General features: G+C 39.8%; 1 protein-coding gene and 1 long non-coding RNA gene across 6 annotated transcripts in view; one reads left to right on the top strand and one right to left on the bottom strand.

Annotated features, from left to right (window-relative positions):
• Positions 1-746: 746 nt before the first annotated feature.
• GSDME (gasdermin E) overlaps positions 747-22571 on the top strand; it is a 41604-nt gene continuing 19779 nt past the window's right edge. For 3 of the 5 annotated variants that reach the window (XR_010358426.1, XR_010358425.1, XM_064412612.1), the window contains exons 1-9: positions 747-858; positions 3056-3286; positions 4425-4617; positions 12181-12352; positions 13347-13467; positions 18185-18373; positions 19936-20063; positions 20180-20366; positions 21728-21801. Coding sequence is in view for 3 of the 5 variants with exons in the window: in XM_064412612.1 (XP_064268682.1) it covers positions 3076-3286; positions 4425-4617; positions 12181-12352; positions 13347-13467; positions 18185-18373; positions 19936-20063; positions 20180-20366; positions 21728-21801 (1275 nt within the window). In the remaining 2 variants the exon portion in view is untranslated. Of the gene's footprint in view, positions 859-1657; positions 1765-2774; positions 2799-3055; positions 3287-4424; positions 4618-12180; positions 12353-13346; positions 13468-18184; positions 18374-19935; positions 20064-20179; positions 20367-21727; positions 21802-22571 lie in introns of those variants that run through there. The other 2 variants (XM_064412629.1, XM_064412631.1) reach the window with 2 other exon arrangements.
• On the bottom strand, positions 9455-18055 carry LOC135296380 (uncharacterized). The gene is made up of 3 exons (XR_010358450.1): positions 17846-18055; positions 16931-17101; positions 9455-10169 (listed from the first exon to the last, which is right to left on the bottom strand). It is a non-coding gene; the product is annotated as an uncharacterized LOC135296380 (long non-coding RNA).

Raw genomic sequence — 22571 nt, 5'->3', positions numbered from 1 at the left:
TTTCTCTTTGGCTTTTGGACATTGTATTTTCTTACAACTTGGATCTTAGGTTAAATGCAAAAAAAAAATAAAATTGTATTTTACATGAAAGATACAGAATGGAAGAAATATCAGGCAACTGTTTGGTTTCTTTTATACTGACACAGGTAAACAACAGTTGCTTACAAAATGTCACTTTGGATTTAGTGTCCAACTATACTGAGTTAGGGAGCTACAAAGCAAAGAAGCAGGGATGAGATTTATTTGTTTAGGTAAACGGTGAAATTAGTTTCATTGTCTTCTTTTGTTCTTATCCTTGCAATTAAATAATCCTCCTGTAGTCTGGGTTCAGGCTAATTTTAAATTTATTGGTAGGCAAGGAAGTACTCCTCCTTCCTTTTCTCTTTCATGCCTAGCTGTCAATCTACAAGAGTGAATTCACTCTGACGGGCATTTCTTACCAGCTTGATACCTTCCCTTTTATTTCTGTCAAACCAAGCACAGCTCTATTGAAATTTGCAGAGGAAGAAGCTGCCAAGGCAAAGCTTTCTTAAAGCTGGGTCTCGTAACCACTCCCTGTCCATTGATTCAGGATGCTGCTGAGCCTTGTGTCTGTATTAACCCCCTGATGTTTGCTAGGGGCGTAATTGCTCTGTGTCTCTCTTGTAGTGAAGCAAGGTATTTAGGCCATTGTCAAATTTATGTTAAAGGTGCTATATCCAAAGATAAATAAGCAGAAATTTGGATAGAATATTCTTGATTTGTAGGTACATCTACACCAGCAAAATATGCTCCCTGCAATGACATTACCAGCACAACAAAGTGTAGGAGACGTTGCCATCATTTTGAGGCTGAAAACTGCCCTATCTGTCCTGCTTGGTGAGTCTTGCTAGCCCTCAGAGGCACTCTGTCCTCTTCCCTGGATGTTCCTTTTGCTAGTCAAGAGTGGTGGTGGGGAATGAAGGCAAAACACTGTGAATTGGAAGTTTTACGGACTGGTGCAGTGGTTTGTCTCATGAGATTTAGTGAGTTCTTAAGAATGCTAAGTATTAGGACCTGGTTTTGCAATTTGTTTTATGATAAACTCAGAAATTGGTGGCCCTTTTTTTTTCTATGCCTTTGTGAGCTGGCTGTGTAGCAAGGGGATCAGGGTCGGTGAGCTGTCATCTAAAGTACAAAAATGTTTGTATAAGGTTATGCTGGGCAAAGGCAACTAATGCAGGCAGTGAGAATTTTCTTGGTTGTCCCCTTCGTTATCTTCCTGATAACAAATCAGTCATCTGGCTGTTTGCAAACTATAGACACCTGCAAAAGAAGTCCTGTGGATAAAGGAAACCAATTTTGATTTGAAGTTTTATTTGGGTTTTTTTTCCCTTTCTGCTGCAGTGGATTTGCACTGCTTTATTCTGTTAAAAATGTTCTCATTGAGATTAAAACCAGGGAGATTAAGGAGGAGACACATAAGAATGCAGAAAATCAGTCCGAGTTCAGTTTAAGAGAAGGTCAGAGAGCAAGAAGTCACTGGAAGTATTTCCAATGCCCACAGCTGAGGTCGTGCTGCAGGGTTTGCTGCAGTTACAGTGAAAGCCCCAGAAGACTGCAGTAAAATGTTATGTGACTTAGACATTGCTCAAATCCTTTCGATGCAGGTGGTGTCGGAAAACACCCTTTATTTGTTATGCAGGCTAATCCACAGAGGATTGATGAGGAAGTAAATACCTCATCATGAATTGGTAAATACTGTGTGGAATATCTGAAATGGGATTTGGGAAAAACTAATGACAGGTAAGCTTGCATCTGCAAAAAGGCTTTTTCACTAATAATAAAATACAGAGCCTGTGGTCCAAGCATTAATAATCTTATTCGGGTTTCCATTTTCTGTCAATGATCCTGAGTGCTCACTGCAATGTCAGTTTTTGGTTGAAGTCTGTCCTGTTTTACTGTGGTCTGTGTTTGTAAATGAGAAATCTAAGATTTGTGTGGAGCAAGACAGGTAATTAATCATGGAAGTGTGAATACCCAGCTGAGACGTCTTACGATCTTAGCTGAACTTTCCAGTCATTGTCAGCTGGGGGACTTAAAGGAATGCTGCTGGATTAAAAAAAAAACCTGAGCTATCATTAGCTCAGATAACAGAGAGTTCAAGAACTAGAAAGATTTTTTAAAAAGATCAAATATTAATTTATTAGAATTATTTGTGAATGGTTATTTTTACCATTTCTTCTGTGATTTCAGCCAGTCTGCCTTACTGGAAGACGTTCCTTGTAAATACAGTAAAATACATTCCCAGGGATAAGGAAAACCTCACGTTATAAGAGATGCTGGTAATTTTTAATTAAAATCATTGCAAAGCAACAGTAAGATAATGTATGTAGTTGTGTAGGGGATATGAATAACAGTTGTAAATAGCAGTTGCAAATAATGTATGTTCAATTTAGCTGTAGTTATGCAAATGAAAAATAGAAAATTAGAAAACATTGAAGGTAAAAAAGAGTTCATAAATAAAAAAATTAATTGGAACTTTCTAGGGGTGTAGTTCAGAAACAAAATTTAGTAGCAAAGATGCCAGCTCATGTATTTGGTGCTTTTTATAGAACAACTGTTATTATCTATCCATGTGTTTACTCCCCATTAAAAAGATCAAGATAATTTGTGTGAGTAATACCTAATTGCCTTATGTGGAGTAAGTTTTATGTTAGGTAATAAAAGAAGGATCCTGTGGGGAGGCAGAAATCCTCTGCCATTGCCCCAGAGCTCTCCTCATCACAGCTGGTCTCTACAGGGTGCTCATTAGTAGATGCTTTTTCATAGAATTTCAGGTAAGCTGTGTAAGTTTTTCCTCCCTAACAGATTAGTAACCTGTGAATGTTCCTCTAACTAGAATTCTTTTGTTAGCTACTGAGAACTTACAATGGGACAAGTGATTTGAACTCCTTCCCAGCTCGGAGTGGAGAAGATAGGGTGAAAACACCATGGTGTTCCTTTGTACCAATTCTGTGAAGGACTTCTTAAAAGGACAACGTAAATATTTATACTTTCCAACTGCAGTTGTCTGAAAACAGATGCATTCTTTCAGGCTTTAACTGATTCCCCACGATGTTTGCAAAAGCAACGAAGAATTTCGTGAGAGATACTGACAGTGGAGGTGACTTGATCCCTGTCTCCCACTTGAACGCCTCAGACAAGCTGCAGCTTTTGAGCTTAGTTACGAAGAGGAGGAAATTCTGGTGCTGGCAGAAGCCCAAGTATCATTTCTTGACAGTCACCCTGAGTGATGTGCTTACTGAAGACAAACCAATAAAACCAGGTAAAGCCATACTTGGGCAGCACTGCCAGTGCAGATAAAAACAGTACAATCCCTGATCTGATTTGTTATTATTCTCAATTATGTTATTAGAGGGCTCCTTTCAGAGGAATGCTCTGAAGGAATCCTCCATCCATGGGAATGAGATGAATGGATCTTTTCTCACTTGACCATTTATGTAACTAAAACTGGTGGTAATAAATGTTGGTTAAAATAAGAAGAAAGTTTTGCCTGGATAGAGTGTTAAATTAAATGCTGAATGTTGTCAGGTTGCGTAGCCCTACCGTTTAATAACAGTAGCTGTCTTGCAGCTACAGGAATATCCCATGAATATTATAGGGGGTTGTAAGTGATAGTAGTGTGAAACTGTACTGTGCTTCAGGTAAAAAGCAGTGAATAAACAGTGTCTTGTTGGTGTTAGTAGCCCAGGGAGTGCTTCCAGGCCGGGCCAAGTGAGTTTTACCACCCATTCTGTTTGTCTTGCACAGACTGTTAAAGAAGGTTGACCCTTGTACTTTTTTCTTCATCCAACTATAGCAGTCCCACCCATGTTTTAAGATTAATGAGATGGAATCCCATATTTCTGGACATGTCATAATTCCACACAGGAAAATAGATAACTCCCTAACCTAAGATGTTAATTCGTCGGTGGCTTGGAAATATAGCTGATTCTGAGTCATCTCTCTGTTTTTTAGGTATATAAAATTCAGAGTTATTTTAAGCCAGTTAGATTTTTCCACGGTTTTCAGTGAGCTTTGGGACAGCCCTGTTATGAGATGTGTCAAAATAATGCCAAAATACTAGCCCTGTTGTACAAGCAGGTCTGCTTTGTAGTTTTCTTTGTAGCTGAAATAACTTTCAATCATTCTTTATAAATATTTCATAGTGTCTGAGTTCAGCACTTCAGTCACCTATGTTTTCCTAAAATGGCAAAATACTAAAGATAGTAGAGCAAAGATGATGAAAACATGAAGAGAGCAGATGCAGGAGTTGCAGAGATGTAAATTTCATTATTTACCTCTTCATACTGTTCCTTGCCTTTGCTAACTTGTCATATTTTCTGTAAGTATCTGTTCCTCCAATCACTTCAGGACAGTTTCAGCACTTCTCTTCACAAAAATTATTGTTATTGCTTTCCTAGTGATTGTGGAGTCTGACTTTGCAAAATATATGGGGAAGTTTGAAGATTTTGTTCAAGGAAGTATTGAAACATCATTTGTGAAGTTCAGCCTGGGAGCTGGAGGGAAGGGTTACGTGGAAAACCAGTCCTCATTTGGAAACCTGAGGAAGCAGGAGGTTGACTTGCAGCAGCTTATGAAAGATGTCAAGGACAGGTATGTTTCTAATGTGGGTGTTGTAGTGGCCAGGAGAGGTTACTGAGCTGAAAAGACTTGGACCAGCAGTGGTCACCAACCAATTGATTTTGTAGTGTTGCCACAGTTTGAAAATTATTTTTATTGCAAGCTTTCATATTCATGACAAATCATATATACAAAAATGGAATTCTCCATATTTTGAAATCTTGTTAGTCAGACTTTTCCCTTTCTTGTTTTAAAAACATCTCTCTGTTATTTCATTTTACGTTTTTGCATGAATTACCACCTGGGACAAGAGCCAAATCCTCCCTTCTTTGGGGGACTGTACTGTGGTAACAATCTGGGAAAAAAAAAAAAAAAAAAGAATTAGTTCTCTGTGTTACTGGGGCATTGAATATGGAAATTGAATTCAGAACTGCTAATGTTCTTGTAAGCAGGCTTTGTAATTTCGTGTGTGTAAGTGACCATGCTAGAAAACGGGATTATCTGAAGTTGAAGGAATAGCAAAGGTGAGCAAGCATAGTCAGGGCATATTCTACTAGCTGAACAAAATATAGATCTGTTGCTTCCTGCTATATACTCTATTAACTGAGGGGAACCATATTCTTTATTTTCCAATATATGCAACACTTTGTCACTTCCTGTCCTGCTCTGAAATGGGATCTATTTAATGTTCAATGGGAGTGTCATGGACCAAAGCCTGTTTGGCAGCCAGCTGACAAGTCAGGGGTCTGCTTTCAATTGCAGGTCGAGGCTCAATGGGAGATGAGAGTGCTTCGTTTGTGACAGTGTTGTACTCTAGATCTGTGGCAGGGGCTGTAATGAATTTAAATAGCTTTTGCTGATGCTCTGAAGATAAAGATGATAGGTTTTTGCTATCAGTGCAGAAGTTGTCAGAAGCAATGTAAATTTGCTTTAGATACACTGATGTTCTAGAAATAATCAATTCTCCATTTTCATGGGAACAAATGGCTGGTGTTCCTTTTATTGTGAGCGTTCACAAGTCAACAAATTTATTCTAATGAGGCTCCTTGCTCTCTTTGTACGAAATGCCTTATTAAAAGCAGAAAATACTGGGGTAATGTGTGTACCAAGCCTGTAAAATTAATCTGCATCTACTATGAAAAAAATAGTGTCAGTCAAGATTTAGAGTCTTGTTTCTAGCACTAGGTAGAGTCCTATGGAGAAACAAACTACAGTAACTTTGATTTAGGATCAGTAAGCTTTTACTTGAAGTTACCTACTCTGCTCACCAAAACAATCCTACCACAGCAAATCAGCACATCTTGGAGTCACAATCCTTTATGTAACCAAATACTCAAAAATACATTACCTTCTTTTGAGTGTTGAAAATCAGTAGCTCTGCACTGATCTATGTGTGACTGTTAACTGAAGTTGTTGTGTGTGCCACTTTATGCAAGGCAGTAGGTCTTAGTTCATAAAAAAGATGCTCATAGCTTATTAAAGCTTATGATGCACAGTGTATAATTGAAACTGAGTCAGTCTGCCTTCTGCCAGGTCACTGAAAATGATGAAGATAGCAGATTTTTTTTTCTCTAGTGTAATGCAGAGGCTCACTGGAAATTGTTGGCAGTGCTTTATAGATGAAATTCTACTTACTTGTTCATAAATATTCTATGATTTATGATTGATTGTGTCCAAGCTTCAAGATTTCATCTCGTTCATGAGTATTGTGTGGAATTCAGGAGTGCTGATACCTACAAGTTAGTGATTTTGAATGCAAAACATTACAGTACTTAAAAGAGCATGTTTATCTGTCAGAGGCCTTGTGAAATGTGAGTCAGCAAACTGTTCTTGATGTCATTTAACAACATGTGGTTCTGCTGCTTGTTTGATCAATCATTGCTTCATTTATTATTTCTACATATATAACCTAATTAAGTTGTATTTTTAAAATGTTCTTATATTAGGTTGATTAAGTCAAAGTTGCAGATTAGTAGCAGTAAACTCTAAAAAGTCAAAGCTGATGTGCCTTTTAAAATAAGTTATGTGAGTCTTCAGAGTTGAGCAACCTGAAAGTGCTCAGTGGCAGGAAATCAGTTTCCTGTCACTTCTTAGGTGAGCCTGCTGAAGGAGAATCCTACTGATCTTTTAATTAGCTCCTTTTTCTGAAAAAGGGTGACAGCTGAAGGATGTGGGATGAGATGCTTCCTGGTTTGCAGAAGCAGTGACATTGTAAATGCAGAGCACAATAATTAACATCATAGGCAATACCTAAAATAAATTAAACAATAGTTATAGGTACACAAATTTGGCATATTTGCCTTTATATTACTTTTGATTTTGTATTGCATAGTGCTTGCTAGTTCACAGAGCGCTGTAACATAATGATACATACATGATTTGAGGCAGAGTCTTGTGCCTTTATCTCACTTGGTTTGCTATGGATTTAAGATACTGTATTCCATCTTCCATTTTAAGGCTTTCAGTACTGTCTGCCATAAGGTCCTCTTAGAGAAGTTGATGAAGTATAGGCTGGATGAGCCACTCTCAGTGGTGCCCAGAGACAGAGCAGAAAGGAGTAGGCACAATCTGAGACACAGGAGGCTCTGTCTGAACATCAGGAAACTCTTTTTCACTGTGAGGGTGACACTGAGCCCGGGCTGCCTGAGGAGGCTGTGGAGTTCTGCACCTTGGAGACAGGATCCTAAGCAGACTCTAGGTGGCCCTGCTAAAGCGGGGAGGTTAGACCAGATGACTGTCCAACCTCAACCATTCTGTCTTTGTCCCTCCAGTAAAAAGGATTATGAGGATACTATAATCTCCGTACTTCTCATATATTAATCAATTTGCTTGTTTGTTTTTTAGCATTTCACTAAAAGTCATGGAAGGTGATTGAATGAGAAGTTCTGTGAGGACAGTGATAGCAGTCAATCAGTTCACATAAGCTGCAGAAAAAATTGTCTGTCACACTTCCATCATTTTGTGTGAATGATTCCTAACTCTGTGATTAGCATATTGGGAAAAGAGTTGTGTTTTTAACGGCATGCTCTGGCCAGGCTCAAAGATACTTTCATACTGTTGCATATTGCACTTCAGGTGAATTAGTTAAACTGCATGGTATACTGTCCATCCTGAGACAAAAATAAATGTCTGTTCTCAATCTGAGTGCTGTGGAAATTCAGACCATTTTGTGATTTATTGTTTAAAACTCCTTGAGCATTGATGAGCATGATGAGAAAACCATTCCGTTTTCTACCTAAGCTGCTACATGAGGTAATATGAAGTCACAAAGTGTTGTGAGACAGGATTGAATAAAAGCAATTGTGTGTGCCTGTGATTTAAAAAATAAGGGAGCATGTCAAATAGAAAATAGAGAGACTACTGTCACTTGCAGTCTGAGAAGTCTCTGGTATTCTTAGGGAAGATATTCTGTGAAGTACGTGTCAGGTTATTCTGTAGGGAAAATAGTGAAATGCTATCAATAAGCTGACTATTGCAGATGCTGTGTTCTGTAAGAAGCAGGTCAGAGAGGTTATATTTGAAGTGGATTAACAAAAGAAATATGCATCTGTGCTTGGTGGAAAATGGCAGAGTGAGATTTTACTCTCTGACATTCATCTCTGTTAGAGCAGGAACAAAGCTGGGTGAAGGCTCTCATTGCAACAAGCAGTATTTGTATGGAAGACATCAAACTATTGCACATGATAAAGGAAGTGGAGAAGAAGCTGTGAGCATGAGCTGCCTGTGTCTCTGCAGCTGGGAGAGGAGGTGTATTGAGGTGACATTGCCCAGTACAGGACTGAAAAGGTTTTTTACTTGTAAGTAGTTTGGGCCAGTGAATATTTTTGCAGACAACAAACACTGCTGATTTCAATGTGAGGATAGAGAGTACTCACAACAATACCCATTCTTCCTGGAATTTGTAGGAAATGGACAAGTACCTTGCTTTGAGGATTTGTGGGCAGGTTACTGACATGGTTAGACAGGATTTGATGGAAAAATGGTCCTACAGCCTCTCCTTTGTGGGAAATTAGGTCAAGTTCTGTGCCCAAAGGAAAGACCCTCAGTCTCAGCAGTGGGGTTTGGAGCAGGCTCGTGCTCTCTGTGTTAACTGTGAGAGCCTGCTATGTTGCCAGGTGCTGTCTGTTTTTTCTTGTCTTTATTTGGTTTCTACCTTTCTCTTTTCTTTTCTGACTCCAGTCTGCAAATTGCCTTTGTGCCTCTATTGTTTACTGCTTTCCTAATGCGACAAGAAAAATACCAAATGAAGGTGAAAGAAGTCTTTGCATTATAGGAGAATAGAAGTGTTTAATCTAGTTAAATGTGGAGTGAGATCAAAACTCAAAGAAATTCTTTTATTCTTTAATTTCTTTTATATGTTTGACCTGTAAAGCTTCCAGCATAGTAAATCATTGACCTCAGGAAAGTTATTTAAGCAGAACAAGCAATCAAGCAAAACCCCATAATTTGTATCTTTAAAATAATTCTTATTTATACAGGCTCGTACTCTCTGTGTTGATAATGGGACTTGGCAAACCAGCACCTCATTATATTTTCTATAGTGTTATTTTTGAGTGCTTCAGCTGAGCTCCTTGGGGTGGGATGGATAATGGTGATGTAGTACAAATGGCACAGGGTTGGTGGGGGCTCTTGTACAGTACAGGGTGAAAGAGATGGTAAGAGCCATGGTTGTAGAACAGAAGTTAAAGCTCTGAAACATGACCTGTAAAATAAAAAAATGCAATGCAATTTATGTGCCTTGCATGCATGTATTCTCAAGGATTTAACTTGGCCATCATGTGTTACTCAGATATTTTCTTATATTCAGTGTTATGCTGGCAAGTTCAGTTCTTGGAAAAATACAGTCATAGACTCAGCGGCCATTGCCCTGCAATAGTTGAAGCCCTGCTTTGATTATCAAACTTTAACCCTGTTGTGGATTGCTCTTGATGGCTGTTTTTAGTGATAATTTAGATAAACTGGATACTTGCTTACCTCGTGTCATCTCCTGTTTGAGTTGCTGAGGAGAGCAGAATATTTTGTCTTCAACGGGCTGTGCCTCAGTAATAACTCGTAATGTGCCTAAATGCAACCCCAGAGTTCTGTTTTATGATAGAAAGTTCAGTGCCAGAAGTCTAGAAGAGAGCACTTAACTGTGCTGTCCTCAAAGAAAAGGTTTCTGTAGCTGAGAGCAAGATTATGTGTTTGAAAGCTCTGAGTTTGGAGCTCACTAAACTTACTGGGCAGACAAGAACATTTCTGACAGCTTTACAATGGGACACATCCCACTGAAGTCATTTGAACCTTGGGCTGTGACAGTGGCTGTCTCTGGCACACATTCAGCTCTGTGCAGGGGATCCCAGGTCACCTCTGGGCACTGCCTGGGGTGTGCTGCTGCAGCAGGTAGCTCTGTGTTCCTGTGTGTCACTGTCACTCCGTAGCCTCAGTGCTGCAGCAGCTCCTGCAGCATTGCCTCCAGGATTTATTCACTGCCTCTCCCTGCAAGTTAATGTCTTCTGCTCTGCCACTCTGCTGCTACTTCTGCATCTGGACCTCAAAGCCAGGAGTGTGACAGGGTCTGAGCCTGTCCTGCCTCAGGCAGAATTCTGTGGAAGCAGGTGGAAGAAAAAGTCTTTTGAATTTGTTTGGTAATTCATTTGCACAGGGTTAGGTCACATTCTGTACACTTTTTCAATTAACACTTATTCAGAAATAGCAAATCTTTATTTAATAGGTGTTTTTCTACCTTTGTTTGAGGGTTTTTTTCCCTGTAAGTTTTGGAGATATTCAGCAAGTTTGTCATCCTCTTAAACAGTCAAAAAATACACATAAAAGCAAATGACAAGTTGCTTTTGTGCTTCTTCATTGTAATTTTTCCCCTGTGGCTCCCTAGGTCAAATGTTAAAACTGCAGGTTCTTAGTGCATTCATTTGTATTTTCAGGGTGCTTAGCACACCACTTTAGAAACATAAATAATTATTGTGAAGTATATGATAGGCTTGATAGACTGTAACTAATGGCTCTGGTTTGGCAGACACTTCTGAGAATGGTGAGGTTTGTGGTTGCTTGATGTTTTTCGAATTTTTGCTTAATCCAAAGGCTCATTGCATTCCAAGCATAAAGCATGACTTTGCAGCAAATGAAAAAAGGTTATATTAATAATCTCAGGAATGTTTGGGGCTGCTGCATTGCTTCAGAGGTATTTTCTTTCCCTTGTCTAAACAATCAACTTTAAGGTTTTCAGACAGTTCATTCCAACTGATTGAACTTTCATATAAGCATGTAAGTCTCCAAAGATCAAAAATTGCCTGAGGATATTTTTAATTCAATAAAAACCCCAGCTGACTTCAGACTTAAACAGACTGCATAAATTCAAAACTCCAGAATCTAATAAATCTAAAACTTTTTAATTAAAAGTGGAGATATCTAGATTTAAATGAATTGGACTCAGACATGTCTTTCTGTCACATTTTTGGGAAATTGCCATTTAGTTCCATGAATAGCCATTTACAATAAAAGGGAGGAGAAAAGACTGAAAAATTTGAGTCAGGGATAGCAATCCTTTAATCGTCCAACAGTTTTGCTAGATTACCTGTTCATAAAAAATATAACATCTCATCTGAGGACCTCCAGTGAATATTTTGCAAAAATATAATATAACTGACACATTTTAATCAATTAAATACAATCAAGAAATTGCTTTAACTGTTACCAGAAAGTCTGTTAACACCCCAAAAGACAAGGTAGTGGATTTTGTAACTTCTTAGAAAATAAAGCTCCTGTATTGTTTCTGGGGGTTCACTTTCTGTCTTGTGCTCATTCTAAGAAGAACCTAATGCTAGAATTATTTCCAGTAGCATTTAAACAGATGCTGAATTGTGCTCTGGAGTAGAGATGGTTTATTAAGTTGGTACCTGGACTAGAGTTTTGAGCTCCCCCCACAGTTTTTTTCCTTGACTGTGACAGTCCTGTTCACCAATTTTAAGTTTTGAGTCTATACCAATGAATAACAAAGGACTTTGAAGCAGGTGGGGTTTTTTCAGTAATCCCCAGTGTCAAAATCAATTAAATCTTCTGTTTTCTCATTCAGCCCTTTGAAATGCTCAGTCAGTGCAGATCCCACTCAGCCTGTTTGGGGTTTAGGAGAGCACTGCAGCAGATCCATGGCAAGCACTGGGGCACTGCTGTCATTGTGCCCCCCAGCCAGCACCCCCTGCCATGGCAATGCCAGTGCGAGCTCACAGTAGGAGAGGATTCAGTCCAGTGCCCAAGAGCCTGACTGGTTGGTTTTGTATTATCCAGAAAACTTAAAGTTGCCTTTGGTTCCCTCTTGCTTTGTTCTTTGCTTAGAAAGTATCCATACAACTTCCATTTTTGCTCAGAGTAGGGAATCAAGAATTCAATATGTGTGTGAGGATTTACTGTGGAAAACAGATATTCACTGCTGCCAAATAACAAAAGAGGACATCATAATTTAGAGGAGGCTGCTCATACAGAAACCATTGTCATTTTTGCAATAAAAGCTTCTTCAAGCAATTAAGAAAATGTGGTTGGTTTTGGTTTTTTGGGGTTTTTTCACAATTATAGTATTGTTAATGGCATATTTTTCTTTTCCAGAACAATAGATCTAAGCAGTAGTTTACTGCAACAAGTAATAGAAAGAAAACGTGAAGTGTTGTGCATCTTGAGAGAAAAGATAATCACAACTCAGAGATGTACAATATCCGAACATATCCAGACAGAAGAAAAAGTCAGTGGTGTGATGGGATGCACTGCAACAACAATAAAGGTAAAAGTTACTAAAAATCTGCAAGGAATAGAATGTTTGCACATTATCTGAGAAGAAATGATTTCTCCAAATGGACTTCCAAGTATTTTTTGTGCTTTCCTAATGTGCCGAACAAACTGCAGTGCTTGTTTGTGAAAATTCTGTATGGTAAAATGTTTTTTCCATTGCCTTTCTGGCAAAAGGTGCCTTATTTTTATATGAGCCTGGAGTGTAGTTTCCATCAATACCATCAAATTGTGATTCCGTTTCTCTCTAGATTCCTGCCTACAGCAGAACATGAAGCAAATCTAAAACAATTCATTGCAATTGAATAGCAAAATGCATTGCTGAATCACATTTATTTGAAACGCCAAGTAATCCTTCATCACAAATGGTTTCAGTGTCTACTGAGTTTTCATATTTATTGGGAAACTATTTGTTTTCAATCATGAGAGTAGAGATTAACTGCGTTATGAGGCTATCTGAAAAATTGCCTATGAATTGAGAAGGAATTACCAAAGTCAAAACAAGCTCATTCATTGCAAGTTGTTTGGGTTTTTTTTAAAGCTGGAAATCACTTCTGTGTGCAGTGTGTCTCCAGTTGCAGGAATCCGGGAACTGCAGTGCAGCAACCCCCTTTGCAAGTGCCACCTTCCTGGTACCAGCTTCCAGCTGTGCAAAAGAGATGTCACAGTAGAATTGGGCAAGGCAGAACATTGAAGTGGGTTCCCATTTCCTAGTGACATGGGGCTCCATCTGTGGCAAAAGCTACGCCTGGAGCTCAGCTTTTTGCTAGGACAGGGTAGCTAAGAGCGTGAGAACTGCTCTTGGCCCTATGTTTTTACCTCATTCTTCATCTAGTTCCTTTCTTAGATGCCAGATGTTAAGGTGTAACACTTTGATGAGACATCATGAAGAATAAAGCATATTCTCCCTCTGTATTTTTCACCTTAATTATGTGTTTAAGCTCTGCAGTAGCTGAATCAGATAAATGGTGAATAAATCTGTCTTGTAGGTTTCAGTAAGTGAGAATGGGAGTCTGATGAAGGATTCTAGCGTGATCCTTGAAATTCCTCCTGCAACTACTATTGCCTACGGTGTAATTGAACTGTTTATAAAGCACAATGGACAGTTTGGTAAGTAAAAAACTCTTTTGTTGTGGCACGCAGTTTAACTGTGGACACAGCTGTTTGTCAGACAATGATTTTTGTGTTTCCCTGCGTGTGAAGGTGATTATGTTGTGTGGTGTTCTTTGCCTTGATAATTATTTGTGCTAGGAATGCAGATTGAGGAATTTTAAAACTTTGATATAGTAATGCTTTTTCACTGTCTTGAATGCACTGTAAACTCAGAATGACTTAGGTTTCAGGAAACCACAAGAGATCATGTAGCTCGAGCCTCTGCTTAAGGCAAGGCCAGCTTCTGAACATTTGATCTAAGTTCAGTTAGATCAGATTGCTCATATCCTTGTTTGTTACAAAGTTTTGATTTATCTTCAGAGACAGAGATTCCATCACTCCGCTGGGCAGCCTGTTACTATGTTTGACCACTGTGGTAGTGAACTTATTCTCCTCAGTGTCTGCCGTTTGCTAGATAGCTCCAGTCTGTGAATGTGGGGCTTGCACTCAAGAGTCCAAAACTGGGCATAGCAGTCTGAATGCACTTTCCCAAACTGAAAATTCTGTTCCATCAATCCACCAGCTACAGTCTTGTCAGTACAGCCCAGTATGCAGCTGTTCTGGTTTAGGGCAAATTTGGGAGCAAACTTCAATAACTGCAAGGGCAAGCTACTGATCCTCTCAGATTTATCATCCATGTCTTTCACTGCAATTGTGCTTCCATCCAGCTGGCCCTTGGCCTGGGCTATTCCCTTTGCCTGTTACAGAGAGTGACCTGAATGTAAATCAGCTATCAACCAGCAGTGTTTAGACAACAGTCATGTTAAGATCAGAATCGTACATTCAGGACTGGAATTTAAACTTTTCTTCCACTTTCATTTAAAGAGTGCCCTCAGAGTGGTTGCGGAAATGCCCTTGTCATCTTGTCTGGTCATGCTTCACTTATGTCAAGTCGAATATTTTTCAGGTTAAAAAAATGTTGAAATTGGCTTTTGGGGGAAGTTGTATCTCTGCTCTGCACAATCAGTTGGGTTTTTCTTTCTTGTCTATCCTCATTTAAACTCACGGACCTAAAGGAGGTTTCAGAGGATGTCATGCAAGGAGGAATAAAATCAGATAGTAGAGCTGGAAGTTGGGAAGGACTGATGTGGAGAGAAACAGGAGATACATTGAAGAAATAATTGGAGTAGAGTTGAGATTTGAATCCAGGATGTACTCACTTGGATGAGAAATGCAGAAGATTAACTCTCCATCATACTCCTTCTGATATTAAGAAAGTCTGTAGGCTCAGGAATAGAAGTAAATATTATGTAACCTGTAAAAAGTTTCTGAAAAGTGGAATTTCTCTGATGCAGACTGAGCACAGAGATAGTAGCAGCAGATGTTGACGTCATGGTTATAATAGAACTGTAATTCAGAGTAATGAGGTGCAATTAACGCTGTCTGACTACATAGGTATATAACTGATAGCCTACTTAGAGATTTCTACATGAAATTATGATGTTCTGCTAGCTAAGAATACATGGGTCTTGTTAATGATCTGTATTTCTCTGCTTTTTTTCCGCTTCTGCTTCTTTTTCCACTTTTTTTTTTCATATTTAATATTATTGTCTTTTAAGCTTCAAAACCAGCACAGTTTGTTTCATGTTTTATCTTAAACAATCTATGTCCTGCCTCTTTTCTTTTTTAATGTGTGCTATTTTCCCTTTCCTGAGTGTCTTTGAGAAGGTAAAGGGGAGGAACTGACAACAAAATTAGGGCTTTGCCAGCAAGAGTAAGTATGGTGGAGCCTAAACTTCAACTTGTTAATGTCTGAGCAGCAGGGATCAGTGTCTGTTTATGGAAATAGAAATAGCCTTTGAAGTTAAATCGAAGGACTAATATAGTCCTTTCTCATGACACTGAAAGTGGCCAATAGCAGGTGTAACCTAATGGGATTCTCTTCTGATTAATGCGACTGGACGTATTTGGATATTTGTATAAATAAATAAATTTTTTTTTTTAAAGGAAGAAGGATCTAAAGCTTTTCTGATCCATTTACCATTATGCTTTCCTGTAATAATTCTGTTTGATTTCTACAGGCAAATTTTTCACTCCATGTAAAAGCTGTTTCTGCTTAAGGCTTTGCAGTTTTGTGTCTCTAAAGTTGCGCTGAAATGCCTCTTGTTCTTGCTTTATGAATCAGGGAATATAAAAGCACCCAGCTGATTTGTTTTGTTCTGTTCATGGGTATATGTGTGTGGTTTGCCTTTTCTTAAATGTCTGTAAATTAAGCAGTCCCAATATATCCACTTTTCCACATAAAGGAGTCTCTTTGATTGTTTTCATTGATCATCTCTAGTTTTCTTGCATTTTTGTTAACATTTCTGAGTAACTAACAAGCTGTAACTGCACTGTTGGATGTTTGTCATTGATTAATGTAGTAGAATTCAATACAGAATTTATTAACAATCCTCATAATACAGAATTTTGAGTCCTGTGTTTTCCTGTGAATTGAGTCCCATTACAGGATTAAACAACATCATCTGAAAAGTTCTATTTCCCTTATTAGCATTGTTTTGCCTCAGGAGGGGAGGCAGTGTATTAGCACAGTTTTCCTCCTCAGGGTTCATGTGAAAGCCTTGTTACTTTCAGTGACAGTAACATGAGTGTGTTGGCCTTTGTGGTGCCTCAGCTGCTGTCCAAAGCCTCGTTGCTTTGGGAAGTTCTTGGCTTGTGTTAATCGCTTTCTGCTCCTCTGTAGCTCCTTCTTCTCAGTGAAGGGTTATGCAAGCGTAAAGGTCTGTCATCTTTCTTTCTCTATGGCAGGGATTTCTTTGTCTGCTTTCTCTTTGAAAAAGCTTTTTGCTGATGGAGTGCTCTCCATGCTTTCTCATCTGCTTTGAATGTCCTTAATTTAGTAAGACAGACTCTTACAACTGCAGAAGGGTTATATTTAGGCTTTGTTCCTGGTACATCTGAGCACTGTGCTTGATTAGTTACCTTTTTTCCCCTTTGCTGTCAGGTATTACTTTAAAATTGAGTTTCTCTTGCTAGCCTGCCTGTGTTCTCCTCAGACCCACTGCAGAGTGCCATGGGTACACATCCAAATCTTGCATTTGAGCCAATTAAAGATCATCAGAATCTTCATAGGGCTTTGACTGTATTCTGCATCTTTAGGGTACAGTATTGGACAGATACGCATAGAATTTGATACTCCAGATTTCTCAGCATAATTCTTACAAAGTTAAGGCTTACCTTCCAGGAAGCCTTAACTTCATCAGGCTGGGGGGCACTGGGATGGCAGGACAAGAACAGTCCTGTTTGGGTGAGTTTGGCCAGTGCTTGTCACAAAGACAAGGCAGAAAGGGTAATCCAGCCAGGGCATGTTATTTCCTCTGTGATGTTACTGAAGAGAGACAATTATTACGGAGTGATTCTGTTAGGAAACATCCCTGGGTGATGTCCTTTAGAGACTCGCAGAAGTCTGTTGTCCACTTACCTGGAGGACTTGAGAATGGACCTGTGGCTTGGCTGAGAAAGTGGAGTCTGTCAGTGCCATGACCACCAGAAGCTCTGTGAAGGACTCTCAAGAGTTCTTACAAATCTCAGAAAGTACTTTTGTGTGTCTCCTTCATGAGTGGATCCCGTTGCCTGCATTACAGCACACCTCCTAGAGGGAAGAAAAAATACAGACTGGGGAATGAGAGGCTGGAGAGCAGTGCTATAGAAAGGGAGCTGGGCGTCCTGGTCGTTGGCAAGGCGAACAGGAGCCAGCAGTGCCCTGGCAGCCAGGAGGGCCAAGCCTGTCCTGGGGAGCATCAGGCACAGCATCACCAGCCAGGCAAGGGAGGGGATTGTCCTGCTCTGCTCTGAGCTGGGGCAGCCTCACCTTGAGTGCTGGGGGCAGCTTTGGGTGCCACAATGTAAGAAAGACATTGAACTGTTAGAGAGGCAAAGGAGGGCAGTGCAGATGGTGCAGGGCCTTGAGGGGAAGCTGTGTGAGGAGCAGCTGAGGGCACTTGGGGGGACCAGCCTGGAGAAGAGGACACTGAGGGGAGCCCTCAGTGCAGTTACAACTCCCTCATGAGGGGAGAGGGGGCAGATGCTGATATCTTCTCTGTGGTGACCAGCAACAAGGAATGGCCCAAAGTTATGTCAGGGGAGGTTTAGGTTGGATATCAGGTAAAGGCTCTTCACCCAGAGGGTCTTTGGGCATGGGAATGGACTCCCCAGGGAAGTGATCACAGCACAAACCTGACAGAGTTCGAGAAGCATTTGGGCAACACTCTCAGGCACATGGTGTGATTCTTGGGGATGATGCTGTGTGGGGCCAGGAGTTGGACGTGATGATCCTTGAGGGTCCCTTCCATCTCAGGTTATTCTGTGATTCTATGAAAACATCAGGAATTCCTACCTGCAACTCCTGTCTGCAGCGTTCTGGTTTACAGTGTCAGTGGGAAGTTTTCATGTTATTTTCTCTCTACATTAATTTAGTTCACAGGAGCTGGTGTCATGTTCTGTAGGAGGCAGCTGCACCACAGGTCTTGTCTGTACACACTGTACCAAACATCAGGGCTGCAGGAATGCTCAATAATTCACATGCACAGCAACCGCTGGCATTCTCTCCATCTGGAAGAGACAAGACATGGAGAGATGACATGTGAGAGCCCTGGGAAATACAAGCTATCATCTCATTCAGTAATTGCTCATGTATTTTATTAATTATTGTTTTTGATTGAATTTCTAATTACAGAGTTCTGTCTGCTAGATGAACAGCAAGGAGGTTTTGAAAAAGAAAGTACAGAAGGCTCAGCTTATCCCCATTCAGTTCAATTCAGAGATGCTTCGTTCCTCTATCAGCCAGATGCTGTTGATAATGAGATGTACTCTGGGGCTAAAAACCTCGTTCCCAGTGATGCTTCTTTAAGTATATTGAAACAAGGTATTACCAGAAATGCTTTGCATGATTATATTACAGTGCATTAAATAACCTGATAGGCAGAAATAATCTGGTACAATAGTAAGTAAGAAATCTTGTTAGTTCATTTTAATAGCTCAGGAACTCTTGGGGGATGTACTGGAAGAATATAAAAAATCAGATTGCAGTGCATGTATGCAGTGGACTCTTTCCGTGAAAATTCTGAATCCATCTGTCATAAATACCATCTTACAAAGTCAGATGACTCTTTTACATTCCAGATAACCTCTTCAAGTGTAGTGATGATACATGCTTTCATTCAGAAAGGGTCACTGAAAATAGTTTCTCATTATTTGAAAAATACTCAGTAAAGCTTCTCAGTTACCAGTTAAGTCTCAGAAATAGACATCTCCCTTGCCTTCACTTAGCCTCATTATTTTCTGAGAAGATTGGTAACTGAGAAAATCAAAATGTGGTTTAAATGGAGATTTGCAAATTGGTATAATGGCCCAGGTACAAGTTTGTATTGTAGGAATGTGGAAAGAAGAGGTGGGAATGTTACTGGTGGAAAGAAAAAAGGGAAAACCAGTCAAGATCTCAGAACACACTGTGCTTTTCCTCAGTTCTTGGTGGAGTTCTTACAGCTGGTTCTCCTGATGAATATCACCCTCTTGGCTCTAAGTTTCACCCTTGATTAATAAACAATATGTAAAAAACACTTGTGAAAAAATGGTATGCCACTGTTCTATTTTTTGTTTTAGTTTGACATACCTATTTGCTTTTCTTGCTTAAAAGGCTCAGAGATTTTTTAAAATAATTTAACTTCTGCTGTCTCTTGGAAAATGAAAAAGCTAAAAAAATTGTTTTTACTAAAGAATTTGGAAGCACAGTTCATTTTCTGTTATTTGTATAGACAAATTCATACCATTGCATCAGATAAACAAAATACCTGCCTGTGGCTGAACTTTTTTATTTTCCCCAGTGAAGTAATTTTTTAGTTATAAAGGATGTCTTTAAACAGAGCATGTTTCTTGATTGGAGTGACATGAAGGAAAATTTCTTTTAAACAAATTTGAGAACACTTGTATGCCCACATTTTTGGAATGTGGAAAAAAAACCCATTCCAACCTTCCAGTTGGCATTATTGAATTGAAAGCTTCATTTTTTTTTAGCAACATGGTAATTTTATGTCACAGAAGATTTAATTTCAGTATCATAGTTGAATTGTGAGAAGATGAATGCAGAGCACTCCCTTGTACTTAATGAGTACTCTTCATGTACTTAGTTTGTTAACATTAAAGTATTGAATTTCAAACTATTAGAAATACTGTACACCAAAATGTTGATTCTTGGTAGCTGTTCTTCTTTCTTAATGTTTGCATTGAGGTTTCATTGGCTTCTTAGGAAATAAAATCAGATCTTTTCAAACCTTGCATAATAACTTGTGCTGGTGGAAATCAGAATGTCAAGGATGTCAAGGTGTGGTGATGAATGAGCTTGTGAAACACACAGCAAAATGTTATCTGTTTTTACTGGCATTTGTATAGGAATACTTAGTTTTATTTTCCACTGCTTTCTTGGGAAAGATCTGTCCCGGTTGAAGACCCAGTTCCAGCCCTTTATGAAGCTTGCAGAAGACAAGCAAAGAGCTTTATATAAAACCCTGTGTGAGCTCTTGCTCCATGAAGAAATGGTGACTGCCCTGGGGGACATGGTAAGATGAAGAACCTTTGGATTGCTTCCTAAAAGTAATTTCAGAGTAGTACTAGCATTCTCTTTTGCTTGAATTTTCTCTTTTCAAGAAGTTTTGCTTATTTCTTTTGCTTTCAGTTCTATGATATCTGCACAGGAGACAAGCCAGATCTGGAGGAGTTAAAACCTGAGCAACAAAGAGACCTCCTTGACTTCTTGCAGCTCTTAGGGTGCAGTTTGAAGAGTGAACTATTGTTGCAGAAATATCAGCCTCAGGATGAAGAACTTTTCTCAGCTGCTCACCTTCTTATCAGTGCTATATCTGGTATGTTGTGAAAAGCCCTTTTCAAAATTTTATTTTCCTTTTAGAAGCTCCCTCCATGTTAAAGCTTTTATGGCTTTCTTTGAGCAGTTGGTGAGCTGCATGAACATAAATTTTTCTGTTCCTTTTTTATGAGTTTGGTATACTATGCTTAGCATTCCTGGCTGTGAATTAAATTCAGCCCTCAATCACTGACAGATTTTGTGTGTAAATTACACATTCCCCCAAGACTGCTCAACTTTGCTTCTGCTGAGTGTGAGCATTTGCAGTTTGGCAAGCTAATTTCTGTACTTACTGCATGCCAGAGTCCTTCCTGCCTAAATGCCGAGAATTACAAATTAGGTGTTGTCTCCTGTGTAACAGTGTATGTTGTTCAAGTGCAAACTAAATTTAGCAAAAATGAGTTTAACACAGAGACACTGCAATTAGAGGGCTGTGTTGCAGCTGCTGAAACAGGAGATTAAACATAAATGTCAAACAAATGCCATCCTCACAATCTAGTTGGCACCTCAGTGTTAATTAAAAGCTACCTGCAAAGTCCAAGACAGACTTCCCTGGATTTTTCTCTTCTCTCTTGTATATCAAGAATTCCCTGACATTAAGATAATGAAGGGAAGTCCAGTGTAAATTGTGGCACCATGCAGCAGAATGTCAGTGTGCATCCATATATGCACAGGACCCAGGTGGGAGAGCTTAACTCATTTATGGAGAGAGAAAAGAAGTAAAAAACAGAAACCCGCTGATGTGGTATCAACTGTCAGATGCCATTAGCAGCAGGGCACAGTTAATTGAGTGTGTTGCATTATTACCTGACTTTGGACATAATGTCTGCTTCTAAAGTCCAGACATAAGTGTAGCTGGATCTAGATTCAAAAGCTGTTTTATGCTTGTTGCTTGTGGTAGGAATTACAGCCTTTTTGTTAGAGTTGAAGGGCACCACAGGGATCATTTAGTCCATCTCCCAGCATCGAGGCAATCTCAGCTATGCCATTCCTCTCAAATTCTGCATTGCAGAAGTTAGCATCACATATGGATTTTGGGAGCACAGGTTCTTGGTTGATTCAAGGCCTAAGTCCTTCATCCAGCCTCCAGACTCGAAGTAAAACCCTGAGGAGATAAGGACAAGGCAAGGTGACGGGGGGGAAAACCCCTTTTCTACAAAAGCCTTTTCTCAAGGATAGAGATAGTCAGACCCTCTGCCCATCCCATTCTGTTCTACAGGCAGGAAGGGGCTGGATCAGCCTCTTCCAAACATCCAGCTGAGAAGGACCTTGTTAGCTCCCTGATAAAGCTCCTGTTCCAGCAGCCAGCCTGGTGCATGGTTCACTGGAAATGACCTTTGCCTGTGACTGTGTCCTCCACAGAGCTGCCTGATGACACCCTTGTCCTGCTGCGTGCCTGCTGTGATCTTCACGTTGTTCCAGCCTTGTGTTGTTTGGTGAGTAATGGAGATGAGATGTGCTTGTGGGCACAGCAGCAGCAGTGGCTGTGTCCTCAGCCATATGTCTCCCCAATAAAGGAGGAGATGTCAAGCTCCAGTGGGAATTTCAGCTGTAGGCAGTGCTTAGCCAAGTTCAGAATCTGACATGGCAAATGCAACACGTAATTTACTGCACGTGGATACCTAACTTCTGAACATTGCTGTATTTGGGAGATTTCACAGCTTGGGAGCAAAAGAAAATTGTGACTTAAGCTCTGGTTTTATTTTTCTAATAGTTTCACTGTTTTAAAGGCTCAGTAACAGTAATCAGCTCTCCTTGGGAAACAAATTTCGCTTTGATAGCAACAGTGCTTGAGCCTTGGCAAACCCTGAAGTCTCAAAACTCTGAGGCTATTTATTGAAACTGCTGAAGGAATGGTGCAGGGCATTAGAGTAATGGAGCACCTCTCCTGTGAGGAAAGAATAAGAGAATTGGATTTGTTTAGCCTGGAGAAAAGAATGCTTTCAGGGTGACCTAATTGTGGAAGGAGGGTAGGTTTAGATGGGAAGAAACTCTTTACTATGAAAGTGGTGGGGCACTGTATCAGGTTGCCCAGAGAAGTTGTGGATGCTCCAGCCCTGGAAGTGTTCAGCGCCAGGTTGGATGGGGCTTTGAATAACCTGGTCTAGTGAAAAGTGTCCTTACCTGTAGCAGGGCGATTGGAACTGAATGATCTTTTAAGGTCCCTTCCAACCCAAAACAACCTATGATTCTGTGATTTTTCTAA

This window comes from Passer domesticus, chromosome 1 (genome assembly GCF_036417665.1).
Source record: "Passer domesticus isolate bPasDom1 chromosome 1, bPasDom1.hap1, whole genome shotgun sequence".
Lineage (NCBI taxonomy): Eukaryota > Metazoa > Chordata > Aves > Passeriformes > Passeridae > Passer > Passer domesticus.
This window is presented reverse-complemented; position numbering and strand designations above follow the sequence as displayed.